General features: G+C 35.9%; 2 protein-coding genes across 2 annotated transcripts; both read left to right on the top strand.

The window, feature by feature from the left end:
• The first annotated feature begins 3,561 nt into the window (after positions 1–3,561).
• Positions 3,562–8,308, top strand: eif3f (eukaryotic translation initiation factor 3, subunit F). The gene is made up of 8 exons (XM_058792102.1): positions 3,562–3,719; positions 3,905–3,975; positions 4,244–4,323; positions 5,409–5,546; positions 5,639–5,730; positions 5,895–6,031; positions 7,726–7,839; positions 8,195–8,308. The coding sequence occupies exons 1-8, from the start codon at positions 3,608–3,610 to the stop codon at positions 8,270–8,272; spliced, it is 822 nt and encodes a 273-aa protein (XP_058648085.1). The 5' UTR covers positions 3,562–3,607; the 3' UTR covers positions 8,273–8,308.
• A 185-nt stretch (positions 8,309–8,493) lies between these two features.
• zgc:77880 (zf-DHHC domain-containing protein) lies at positions 8,494–13,636 on the top strand. Its single transcript, XM_058792090.1, has 9 exons — positions 8,494–8,677; positions 9,452–9,540; positions 10,283–10,356; positions 10,526–10,638; positions 10,796–10,857; positions 11,186–11,306; positions 11,430–11,502; positions 11,863–12,007; positions 12,681–13,636. Exons 1-9 carry the CDS (start codon positions 8,553–8,555, stop codon positions 12,770–12,772), a joined length of 894 nt encoding a protein of 297 aa, XP_058648073.1. The 5' UTR covers positions 8,494–8,552; the 3' UTR covers positions 12,773–13,636.
• The last annotated feature ends 200 nt before the right edge of the window (positions 13,637–13,836 follow it).

Genomic DNA, 13,836 nt, shown 5'->3' with positions numbered 1-13,836 from the left:
TGAGACGTGATATGACCCAAAGTAGCTGAAACTGTAGAATAACTGGCAGCTGACAATGCAAAATCTTAGAAGAAACGGTTCTATATAGAACCTAAAAAGGTTCTATCAGGTGCTTCATATATGGAACCCCTAAAAGGTTCCATATAGAACCCTTTTTAAGGGTCCAATCAAAAGAACCCTTTGTAGCTGGGGAAAAAAAGGTTCTATATAGAACCCTTTAAGGGTTCCCATTATAGGATCATTTTTTGGATTTAATTTTTGTTTTATTTTAATTAAATTTTAAGACTTAAACAGCTCATATAGCTACATTATCAACTATAAGCATAACACATCAAGGAGTTGTGTGATCATTTAAGACACTTTTATTAGCATTTACAATGACGAGCAATATATAACAGCAATTCATGCTAAATTCAGGATAGAGTCTGTTCCACATTTAAGGTGTTGCTGTCCTGTTGAGAGAAACAAATGAGTTAAGGTCTGTAGTTTGAAACAGTGACAATAAAATAAAAAGATCATTAATTATGAGGCATTTCAACCCTTGGAAATAAAAAGATTAACCCTTATGGAACATAAATATGGTCACTGTCCCGTGTGCTTTGTAAACAGTAACTCTAATTACAAAGTTAATACCATTTATAGAGTGTGGTGGTTTCAAGGAGCATCAACTGACATTGTAAAACCACTGGAATAAATTGCTTTGAGGTTTATGCATTTTTGATGGGCACAGAAGTTTAATTTCAGTTCTATTATTTAATATGGCATGTATAATGAAATACTGGGAACTGAGTCATTTTACTAAAAAACCCATGGACACTCATAGCTATATATAAAAAATAATGCATGCTAAAAAATAAAAGCCAAAATTCCCCAGATTCAGGTCAATCAAGTATTTAAAATGTCTTCAAACCACCAAACCAAATCACTTTTTTTTTTTTTTTTAAATTTAGGGCTATATCTAAATTGTAAAAGTGGGACTAAATATTTAAATGATATGCAATATGATGATGCCCCTATAGGTGACGTAGAGCTAAACTAACCATCAAATGAACTAATGTGACTGGCAGGTATTAACCAACGGCACTTCAAGCTAGATTTGAAGTTTTTACATTATGCACTTTTCTGTATGAGTGATTTTACACTGCTTTGGGGAATGAATACATTTTGTTGAGAACCAAAAGGGAGTTGATTGCGCAGACGATTGTGTATTTCTGCTGCCTTGTGGCATAATTTCAGTACATTGACATTTGACTGCCCAGAGGCAGCAAAATTTGCATAGTTTTAAAGCTGCTGTAAGCATTTCTGCCCCATTGATGGCAAAAAAAAAAAAAAAAGGAATTTGAATAAAATAATAAGTGTTCACAAACAGGTAGCCCGTACAAAAATTCAAAAGAGCTCCTTAAATTCTTCGACCAGGAGTCCTGCCCCAAACTTACGCAATTGGCGGAGAGTCTCCTCTAGGATTTCTGATTGGCTAATACGTGTGGCTGCAGTCACAGAGACAAGGGTCCTGTTTCAATAAGGAGGTTCAACCAACTCTGAGTTAAAAATTGAAGTCTGACTGAGTTGACTTACCCTGAGATGGGAAACTCTGGGTTTTTGTTTTAAGAACAGCTGATTTGAGTTAGTTCATTCAACTCTGCTGATTATAAAAGTCATGATCAGTGGAGCTCCTAAATTACGATTCACAACATACTGTACTTCAACTCATAAGTATAATTCTTAATTACTGTTATAATATTAGAGGTGAAACTGGCAGAAATGCAAGTTATTGAACTAATAATCATTTTCATGATATCCCACGTACAAGTCATTTTTATCGTTCCGGTCAAATATTGCAGCCCAAATATTATTAACATCTTTAATATGTGAATGCTGGCAACGCTGCACGTCGGGCGGTTCTTCGCCTCCACGTCGTGCATTCAAATCGTTTAATGCACAGCTAGCTGTTGATTATCCCTTACATAATTCATGATGCATGTTTTTTCCACATAGTCTAATGCTCTTTTCACATTATTAAGCGCTCTCTAATTCAACCTGTTACATTTCTTAATTAGGGTAATGAAATTAACATTTGACTTTACACAGCTAACAGCAAGAAGTCAGAGGCTCACAAAATGGGGGGAGGACCTGCACCAGCACTACTGACAGATGAAGAGGAGATAGCCACAGATGAATATAGAGATGAATATAGGACCTCCTACTGACATACAGTAATCAGCTTGATTTTCGGAAGGTGATATAGCCATGTCTTGGTTTGAGGACGACCCTACTGTCGTTAGGTCTAAACTCGAGATATGAAGCACGGAGTGACAGTGCTTGTAAATTGTCCACTCGCTTGACCAACGCTCAAAGTTGATGCCAGATCATGCCTCTCACTTGAGAGAGAGGAGATCCTTCCTCAATGGAATTGGTCAAGGAGCTGCCTGCTGGATCAACTCAGGGAACCATGTCTGATTTCTCCAGACACTGCCCAGGCAAGCGGTGCACTTACCGTGCCCGTCTGAGTCAAGCAGGGGTTCCCTGTATGAGCCACACTCGTGGCACAACATTTGAAACAACATCGCACAGAAATTTGCTCAGGAAATGCCCTTTTTAAAGGTTGCCAGATGGCCGCAGGGGAAGCGCTGAGAGAGGGGATCTTCAGCTGCCGGGGCTCCAGCGAGGAGAGGATCTTCAAACTGAAGGAGAAAATTCTGATGAAATGGTGCTCAAACTAATTAATGCAGCCTCCTCAACTACATGATCCTGTATAAAAGGACGTGCCATAGCTATTTGTCACTTTGATGGTGTATGATGAAAATATGCACAATTAATGAATGTGGGGGATAATACAAAATATAACCATCATTACAGACACTTTTAAGCCCCCTTGAAACGATACATTTTTTAAAAAGACTTTTTGTTTTGATCAAGTCTGATCAATCTAGGAAAACTGGAGAGAAAATGAATGAACTTTCGCCACCTGCTGGGCATGTTGTGCAGTCAAACATCAACCACACCTCACTGAGAGACTCATGTAAATACCTTTTAGGCATTGGAACGGGCTTGTTCACCTTTATCAGACTAATTTAATCTAAACATAATGTAGTCAATATTACATAAATACATTGGCATCTGACATGTTTTTGCTGTAATAATTCACCTGTCACTTTTTGTCTTCCTTTTGCCTTGAAGTTTCAGTGAAAAGCTGAATTCAGTGTACCGTTGTCTTAGTATTTTATCGTTGCCTCTTTTGCAATAACAGCAGCACTTATGCTGACTTGAATTTAGCAAATTTATGCTAAATCAGATGATCCATGTTATGCAGCATCTTGTGCTTCACTGCAGTCAAGGACCTTTAAAGGACTTCACATGATAATGATTATGTGTTTGATGTGTGACTTAGAAATAGTATGATTGTTTTTATTTATTAATTAAAAAACTATCAGTTTTTTATTTTTAATTTTTTTCTAGAAATAAAATTGCCAATCTGGCCAATGTGGTCTCAAACTGTATTTGTCAGCCACCTACATCCGCGAGGGGGCAGCAGCACGAATCCCATGGAGACACGCGCTCTCTCTCTTCTTCTCCGTTTATCATCATCCTTCACTTCCTCTACGAAATCATGGCGGTCCACGGCCCGTTCGTGAAAATCCACCCGGTGGTTTTGGCATCGATTGTGGACTCATACGAGCGCAGAAATGAGGGAGCGAGTCGCGTGATCGGAACATTATTAGGTGGGTCCTTTATTTTCTCTGAATGAAGTCCGAGACAGTCGCGTTTCATGAAGACAACAGAAGCGTCGTTTTGTCTAACGAAGCATGTGTTGTAGTCGAGCAGGATGGCTGAAGAGGATGAGAAAGCGCATCCGCACTGAATTGAAAGAGCACCACTTAACTGGTTTAATTTGTGTGTCACACAGGAACAACAGACAAGCATTCAGTTGAAGTCACCAACTGCTTCTCTGTTCCTCACAATGAGTCTGAAGATGAGGTGAGACCAACAGCATCATCTCATTAACCCGTTAAAGTACTATGATATATTCGTGGTGTACCATGGTATCTGTAGTATGTGCCGCTTACACTTACTAAACATGTGCTGTCACTAAACATCTACCATATGTCCTATCAAATGATTGCATGTACTTTGGAGTTCCACCTTATAAATATCACAGTTCATTAGTTTCAAAAACATCCTTCAAAGACAAAGTGAATAACACACAAACGTGACCTCATCCTTGTTTACAATGTCTATATCATAGGTGGCTGTTGACATGGAGTTCGCCAAGAACATGTACGAGCTTCATAAGAAGGTTTCGCCAAGTGAAGTCATTATTGGATGGTATGTGGGCACTCATGCTAAGGAATTCAATCAATTTAGTTTGTCTTAGATTGATTTCACAGCATAGATAATATCGTGAATTAAAACCATAAAATACGTTATTGTTACTTAAAAGAAACATTAACTGAAATAAAAATGATTTCAGACAGTTTTCAAGTGAATGTTTTCATTTCATAGAACTTGATGGACTAACATAACTCAAACTGAAATATGAATTAGTAAAAAGAATATAGACGTAAAGAATTAATATAATTGACAAAAACAAAACTTAAACTAGCTCAAACTTAAACTAAAATTAAAATAAAAACTAATTCAAAATATTTATCAAAACTGCAGTAATGTCTCAATGATACTAAAATAACACTTTAACGGTAGAAAGGCTTTAAGTATTTTGCCAGTCATACAGTTGTTTTAAAGGAGTAGTTCACCCAAAATTTTTAATTTACTCACTCTCAGCAGGCCATCCAAGATGTAGATGAGTTTGTTTCTTTTTTTAGATTATATTATATTAGTTGCTCACCAAAGGATCCTCTGCAGTGAATGGGTGCCGTCAGAATGAGAGTCCAAACAGCTGATAAAACATCACAGTAAACCACTCCAGCCCATCAATTAACATCTTGTGAAGTGAAAAGCTGTGTGCTTATAATACATCCATCATGAAGGCATTTTAGCTTAAAATAGTTGCTTCCAGTTAATATATAGAGTTCTTTCTCTGTATTACTGTTTTTGCTTATGTAAAGAGAAAAATGCACGGATCAAGGGAAACAGTGAAAAACAGTTCTAAACAAATATGTTGATGTATTTTGTTTCTTACAAAGAAGCAGTTTTTCACTTCACAAGATGTTAATTGATGGACTGGAGTCGTGTGAATTATTTGGATGTTAATATCTGCTGTTTAGAGACTCATTCTGACGGCACCCATTCACTGCAGAAAGTGATTTAACGCTAAATTTCACCAAATCTGTTCCAATGAAGAAACAAACTTATCTACACCTTGGATGGTCTGAAAGTGAATACATTTTCATATTTGGCGGACAAATTCTTTTCAAATGCAAGCATAACGAGCACAATCTTTTGTTTTGCAGGTATGCCACAGGATATGACATCACAGAGCATTCTGTTCTGATCCACGAGTACTACAGCCGAGAGGCGCCAAACCCCATTCACCTGACTGTGGACACGGCACTGCAGAGCAACAAAATGAACATCCGTGCCTATGTCAGGTAAAGTCATCTAGACAAAGGTAGATTATTTCTTGCTGCTGATCTGCTCTACTCTGCCGCATTAGCAGTGTATTTGTTGTTTGTGTTGTTAGTTCCCAGATGGGCGTTCCGGGCAAGACGGTTGGTGTCATGTTCACCCCATTGACAGTCAAGTACATTTACTACGACACAGAGCGCATTGGAGGTCAGTCTTTTTTCCACTTATAAACATTATTCATTCTAAATTGAATGGCACTTCTGGTTTACAAAATATTTTGGATTGGACTGTTGTTACAGTTGCATATTTTAAGAACAGCATATTTTATTTTGAGCTCATTCTTATAATGGATTGATCACCTCTTTCTGTAGTTGACCTTCTACAGAGGACTCGTGAATCTCCCAGTCGTACCAATGGACTGACCACAGACCTGGCCCAGGTAGCCAGTGCAGCAGGACGCGTACAAGAAATGCTGTCCACAGTGCTCTCATATATAGAAGATGTACTGGTGAGTGTCTCTTTGGGACATAATCTTAATTCTTTTTGGTTACCTATTTGGTTTCAGAGGTAATTTATCCAAATTTCTATCCTAAGAGTTGGTGTTTTTCATACTTTATTAACTGCTTTGCTGCACAGAAGACTTTTAAGTTTTAAATTATTTTATAAAAAAAAAAAAGTGTATGAATAATACGTGTGTGTATATGTGTGTGTATATATATATATATATCTATCTATCTATCAGGGATGGGAAGATTCCCCGAAGCGCTTGGGGCATCGGCATAAAAAGTAAAAAAAAGAGTGCATCGGCTACAAGTTGTCACTTATGTCGCGATGCATCGTTTCTAATTTTCATCGGTAAAAACCAATTTATTTATATATAAGTACTAGTGGATGTGCTACACTTTTATTATTTAGAAAGTGACCAATAAACTGTGACCAATATTTTATATGTAGATTTGTCCTCTCTAAACTGTGTCTCAAGCACGTTCTCTCATCACCACTGCTGCGTGAATATGACACCACGGAGACCCAAGGAAAAACGGGGATTAAAGTCCAAAACCTGACTTGAAATAACCTAACAAATCAATCGGGGCTAAGGCGGTTCCATAAACGACAAATTAAATTCACACAATCTCACTAATTTGTGCACGCCTATTCTTAAGCAGCCCTTAATGTTGATCATGGATCAAATCAATCCACCATGGCAAACAGCAAATATATCTGTGCTGTTTAATGTATTTGAGACGTTGTGTTTTCCTCGGTGCATAACTGACATGTTTTCATGTGTAAATGTTAGAAAGTCATGCAAACATCTATTTTACTGTCAGGAGTGGGTGAGGCACGCGAGAGCAACAAGCGCTGCTGCGCGCATGCGTGTTAAACAGACAGAGCGCAATAATGTTGCTAAAATATTTGTTGTTGGACATTAAATGTGTCTGTGGAATTTTAAACCCACATATAAGTGTATTTTTATAATAGCAGTAACTGTAAAGGGACTATTGTAATGGGTAAATCAAATGTAAGCTAGTACAGTACTAATTACTAAGCTCAAATGAGTTCATGTGTTTCTTATAGCAGTTAAAATAGTTATTTTCTTTATTTTCATTTTTAATTCAGTGATTTTAACTAAGGCTAGTTATTTTAATGCAATTTTAGATTGTAATGTTCTGCTATTTGTTCTGTAAACTATAAAAGGTACAGCTGTCATAAAACCAGGTTACCATAGACCAGGTTAGTTTCCCAGCATAAGTTGCCACAGTGACTAAGCTTGATCTAGGCCTATGTTAAATTTGCTTTATGGTCAGACTAACTGAAATAAGCCTGGCTTATTTGGTTAACTTGTTTTATGAAACCGGCCTCGAGGCATTAAAAGTGATCTCCATTGCATCGAATCGCATTGTGTTGAATCGAATCGGATCATACTGCATTGTAATAGGGGTGAATCGAATCGTATCGCATCGGTAGATGCTTCATATGTATCTTTAATGTATCGTATCGTTGTCTATGCATCAAGATGCGTATCGTATCGGCCTCAGTTATGAGATCCACATCCCACACATATATATGTGTGTGCAGTTATATTAAAAAATAAGTTATTTTATAGAAAATGCAAGAATCCCCAAGAGTAATCAACACTTGTCTTGTAGGGTGATCTCACAAAATCCATTTTTGTTTAATGACTGAATATTATTTTTTTCCTAGTCTGGTAAAGTGACTGCGGATAACAGTGTTGGTCGTTTCCTGATGGATCTTGTGAACAAAGTGCCCAAGATCACAGCAGAAGACTTTGAGAGCATGCTGAACTCCAACATTAATGTAAGCGACAGTCTGTGCAATTTGATATACTACATGTTTTACATTCTTTCAGGGATCCCACAGTCATGAAAAACTGGAAATATCACAGTGTTGTTTTCCATGTCTGAAAACATCATGAAAGTTTTTAGAATGAAAGTGAGGTAGCTGAATAGAAGTTTTATGAACTACTAAAATTCTTTAATGGTACCGTAGCCAGTCTTCCTGAATCAAAATGATTTAAAAAGGTCTTTATCCAAGCAATCACAAAAAAGCTGTAAAATGCTAAACCCGTAGGAACCCTGTAATGTCTCTCAGATTGAATCATAGCTGTGTTCTGGTGTTTCTGAAGTGCTCATACTCTTCTGTTTCTTTGCAGGATCTGTTGATGGTGACCTACCTGGCAAATCTCACTCAAGCTCAGATCGCGCTTAATGAGAAGCTAGTTGTTCTGTGAAAAGGAATTAAATAAATATGTTTGTCATTCCAACAATCTGTGTGATTTATTTTATTTTAAACAGTGTGCTTAGATATCTGAGAGCTTGTGAGAACATTCCTTAAAAAAAAAAAAAAGAGGTACTCGAAAGTTTGTGCTAGATTTCTAATTGTATCATGTTTTACAAGTAGTTTTAAGACACAAACGTTCACAGGTGGTCAGGACTGAATGCGGTCGACGGTCGCGAGACACGTAAGGCTCGTCCCTTTATGACGTCATCAGGAAGACCACAGATGGAAAGATGGCTGCGTTTCGCTGTCGGCGAGACCCGTGCGGCTTTATTTGTCTCATTTTAACTTATTTCAGCGTCTTTTACGCCGACTATGTTGTGATTCAGTATGTCCTGATCCCCGCGTATTCTGGAAGGTGAGTACTGTATGAACGAAGCTTTGAAGAGCCAGCGTTTGGTTCACGTAACAGCACCCATGATCTCACGAGATCATCGCTTTATAACTGTTCCTTTTTAGAATCGCCCATAGCAACAGACTGCGTTCCGAATGTTATCAGCGTTCTAATGTGTTTTCCCGCGAACTGTGTTTACAGTGCGTTTAAACTGTTTGCAACAATCGTTGTCACTCTGCGGTAGAACAGCATTCAGCGTGTGTTTACTACACTTTCAGTCTGTTACACTGTGGTGGTCTAAGGTTTCAGGGTATCTCACATGAAATTAACAAGCTATCATACCTTGCACTGTAATATATCATTATATACCGCGCTCTCTTTCTCTTTTATTTAATTTTTTTGGACGTGTACTGTGTTATTGTTTGAAGTACTTGGAGTACTGTCTCTAGGCAGTAAAATGTGTATAGAGTTTGTCATTCCGTTCTTCTTGAAACTGTAACATGTCTCGCAACTTTATTTGGACATTAGCTTTTAAAATAGCAACTTCTTATATATTTGTCAGGCACTAGGAAAAGTTTTTATGGGGAAAAAACGCTTGTGCTTCTGCTTTTATTATCTGTTATTATAACCAGAATGGCAACTCTATCCCACATAATGTAAAGAAATTGTTTGGGGTTTATTGCTCATTTTCTTTAATTTAAGTCCTTTTAAGTAGCTGGCAACAAAATTACTACTGCACTGAATATATATGCGATATGCAAAATATAATGTTTATCTATTTTCTCTATTTGTGTTTAGTGTATGGTGCACTCTCCATGGATCTGTGTTTAATGTTATTTTATTACTGTTGCTGGCGTGCCATTCAAAAGCAGTGTTCTCTGATCCTGGTGAGTGCTCTTATTTAATGGATCAATCTTGTTTTCTATGGGTTTTATATTGTAGGCTGATTGTGTTTTTACTCTATGAAGTCTACTGTATCATATTTGATACATGAATTTTCAAATGCTCCAAATTATCAGCATGATCACAACTTGACAAAAAATCTACTACATGCCTTCTGTTCTGCTTGGTAGTTTATACTTTTTTTTTTGGAAGTAAAAGACTTTTTAGTAATTATCCACCTTCACGTGTCTTTTAAGAATACTTAAAGTAAGAATATTTTTATATTGTAAGTATTTAAAGATGAAATCATGTTAAAATGCAAGAATTAAATATCATACAACAGGCTTTTGAGGAATGTTGTATTGCTTTGCATTATATGTTTTGCCCCTCACAATAAAAACTACAGAGCTTTGATCATAAAACAAAACATTTAAATTTCATTAAAGATTATTGGGAGATATAAAGTGACAACTCATAATTATATGCATTTTATGTAAGTTGGACTGTTAGGTTATGTATGAGCTCTATACTCTCACTGTGTGGATACTATATGGACCATAATTTCCTGGTATTAAATATGATACAAAATATAACACACACATGCAAACTTTTATATTTTATGTTAGAATTTGTCTTGTTTAATGAACTGATTCAAAAAATGTGATTTCTCTGACTATCATTTCGTATGTCAGGCTTTACAGGGTCAAAAAGGCTATCAGTGTAAATTTGTACCGTTTATTATTACAGGTATGGTTCCTCTACCTGAGACAGCCATTGACTTCTCAGACTTGAGGTCCCAGTCCAACCGTCTGAATGACAGAGTGAGTGTTGCTGGTCTGTGTACTCCTGTAACAGTGTTTATAATGTAGCTATTATGTTGATTTAATAGTGGTTCACATAGTGTGTATATCCTATTTACTGGCTTTGGATCTGATTTCACAGTGCATTTGCTCTCTGACATGTCTTTAATCTTTGTGTTTCTCTTATCAGGGCTGTGAGGGCTGGACAGTGTGCAGTCGGTGTGAGACATATCGTCCTCCTCGAGCCCATCACTGCAGAGTTTGTCAGCGCTGCATTAGGAGAATGGACCATCACTGCCCATGGTGAATCTCTCATCATTTTCCATTAGCCAATGTTGTCAAATTGAATATATTTTCATGTAACTGGGTGTATTTAAAGTAGAACAAGAGTTTGCAATATAATTTTTTGTTTTTGCAGTCTTTCTGATAAATGTGTTTGCATGCGTTTGCTCTTTTATAGGATCAATAACTGTGTTGGAGAACTCAATCAGAAATATTTCATTCAGTTCCTCTTCTACACAGGTATGTTTTAAAAGGATAGTTCATCCAAAAAAGCCACTCCAAACCTAAATAACTTTTTTTTTCTGTGGAGAACAGATGATATTTAGAAGAATATTAATAATCAAATAGCTTCAGTGTTCCCTTTAACTTCCATTGTATTGTTATCCTTACTATGGAAGTCAATAGGACCCAAAACTGTTTGGAACAACATGAAATGATGATAGAATTTTCATTTTTGGGTTCACTTTCTCTTAAAGAACACATGAAAAGAAAAGAAAAGAAAAGTGTTGGATTTCATGTTTTCCATTCCTGTGCTCTAATGCCATATTGTTTGTGTATGACATTGTAGGCATGGCCAGCCTCTATTCCATGGCGCTGGTGGTGTCAGCATGGGTGTGGAGAATAAGGAGCGAAAGAGAGGGAGATGGAGATAAAGAAGGAGAAGAATCTCCCAGCAAACATCTCATTGTGTAAGTCACCAATACCTGTATAGGTCCTGTATATGTTCGTATAAATTATATAACGATTATCAATATTGTTTAAGATTATTATTTTTTTGTTAGCTTTTCACTTCTCTCACACTTGTTCTTCAGGGCACATTATATCATTTTGCTGGTGGAGTCGATACTTTTTGGAGTTTTTGTCTTGGTGATATTTTATGACCAGGTATGCTTCAAGATTATATAGTTTCTTAATTTTGGACCATACGTTAACATTATAATAAACAGCAATGCCATAATTGTAATATTTCATATTGAATTGCTACTGCTTGTCTTTTTGCATTTATCTGATCCTCATTCACAGATGATAGAATGAATACCGTGATTAATGCAAAGTGTCTCTTTTTAAACTAAAGTTTAAACTTAATCATGCATAAAACTTTAACGCTATTCTTTTTTGGCTTTCTAAATACTAGTATTTTCTTCAGAAAATGCTAATCTTATTTATGTAATTTATTGTTGAAATTTTTGTTGTTTGCATGTGTTGATCTGTCATCTCCTGTCTCTCTGTTGCTTTTGTCCCAAGCTGGTGTCCATTATAACAGATGAGACGCCCATTGAACAGATGAGGAACAGACTAATGAAAGATAAACCCAACAACACCCACCCATCACACATTACACACACAAGAAAGCCTAAAATTGCATTGCTGAGGGAGGTTTTCGGACGTGGTGAGTTTAATACTGTTTATTTACGGTGTCTGTTTTGATCCTGCAAGCTTGTTGTTAGAATTGCATCACTAGCACTTTTACAAACCCAAAGCATTGAGAAATAATGTTTTACATTATTTAAAACAAAACAAAAATGTGTATTTTTGTAAGTGTTTTTCAAAGTCTCTTATATTCACCAAGGCTGCATTTATTTGAGGGAAAAAAATACAGTAAAATCAGCAATTTTGTGAAATATTGCTATCATTTAAAATAACGGTTTTATATTTTAAGATGTAATTTATTCCTGTGATGCAAAGCTGAATTTTCAGCATGATTACTCCAGTCTTCTGTGTCACATGATTAATCAGAAATCATTCTAATGTGCTGATTTGCTGCTCAAGAAACAATTTTCATTAATATTAATGTTGAACACATTTCTGCTAATTAATATTATTGTGTAAAATACATTTTTTTTTCATGATTCTTTGGTGAATAGAAAGTTCAAAATAACTATTTAATTGAAATATAAATCTTTTGTAACATTATAAATGTCTTTACTGTCACGTTTGATAAATGTAATGCATGCTTACTGAATAAAATTAATTCTTAAAAAAAAAAAAAAGTGACCCCACACTTTTGAACAGATGTATACAGAATAATTGTTTTTCCGTTTGTATTTCTCTCATATTTACAGGTTCAGTAATATGTTGGTTGTTCCCACTCCATTCCTCCCCTCCTTCTGTTGGCGGCATCAGTTATTCAGCACTTCCTGATTACGATGTGTAACACTAACCAGTTTTCCATCGGTTCCTTTGAACGTTTCATCAGTATCGCATCATGTGTAGGACACTGTGAATATTATGTTACTGAGGTGCAAATTTCAGCTATGATGAAGGAAGAGTGCTGCTGTGTGAGTGTGACTTCTGCTTGCTGCTTCACACACACAGATACAAATACAAGGTACTTCCTCTACAAACCTGGATCTTTTTCCTTTCTCTGTTCATCTAAACGATTTCTCTTCATATAACCCAGGACATTTATTGGTTTTTAATTTTTTAAATATAATATTAATTACGAGGATTAGTCAGTTTTCTCTCATTAGTATCTTTTTTGAAGTTACTAAAGCAGTATCTTAACCTGAACCTTTATATATTTTGTTACATAACCATTGATTGGCTTTAAGGGACTTGAGGACACACTCAAAAGGTCAGCTGTGTTGACTTTATTTCAGGTAAATGCAATAGGATGCACCATCATTCATTTTGTTGTTATTGTGTGTGTTTGAGTACATGGACTGTACTCCATTTTACATAAGTATTGTAAATAAAGATGTATTTTATAACTTTAATTTCTGACAAAAGTGTTGCTGCATTTTCAGGGTACTGGACTACTTTTGTTGAAGTGCTTGGTTTTGTTTTGTTTGAAATGTTAATGTTTTTTGCTGTTTTATGGACAGCTTGAGGGATGTGTGTACATAACAGATTAACATGTATATTGATAATGTTTACATTGATATTTATTGTAATTTATCTGTGGATTTTTGTGTCTAAATGCTGCTCTGACTTATGTGAAGTAAAAGACATCTTTTCATATTCTGGCTTTTTCGCTTGAAAATTACAAATTTGAGTGGAAATAAACCAGTAGTGGTAAATATAGCCTACATTTCTTTCTGTGTTTTATTATTCAGGAAATCTATCTATCTATCTATCTATCTATCTATCTATCTATCTATCTATCTATCTATCTATCTATCTATCTATCTATCTATCTATCTATCTATCTATCTATCTATCTATCTATCTATCTACACACACACACACACACACACATCATATATATATTGTGTTATT

The sequence above is a fragment of the Onychostoma macrolepis genome, chromosome 01, assembly GCF_012432095.1.
Source record: "Onychostoma macrolepis isolate SWU-2019 chromosome 01, ASM1243209v1, whole genome shotgun sequence".
Taxonomy (NCBI): Eukaryota; Metazoa; Chordata; class Actinopteri; order Cypriniformes; family Cyprinidae; genus Onychostoma; species Onychostoma macrolepis.
Note: the sequence above shows the minus strand (reverse complement) of the source record. Positions and strands in the feature narration are given on the sequence as shown.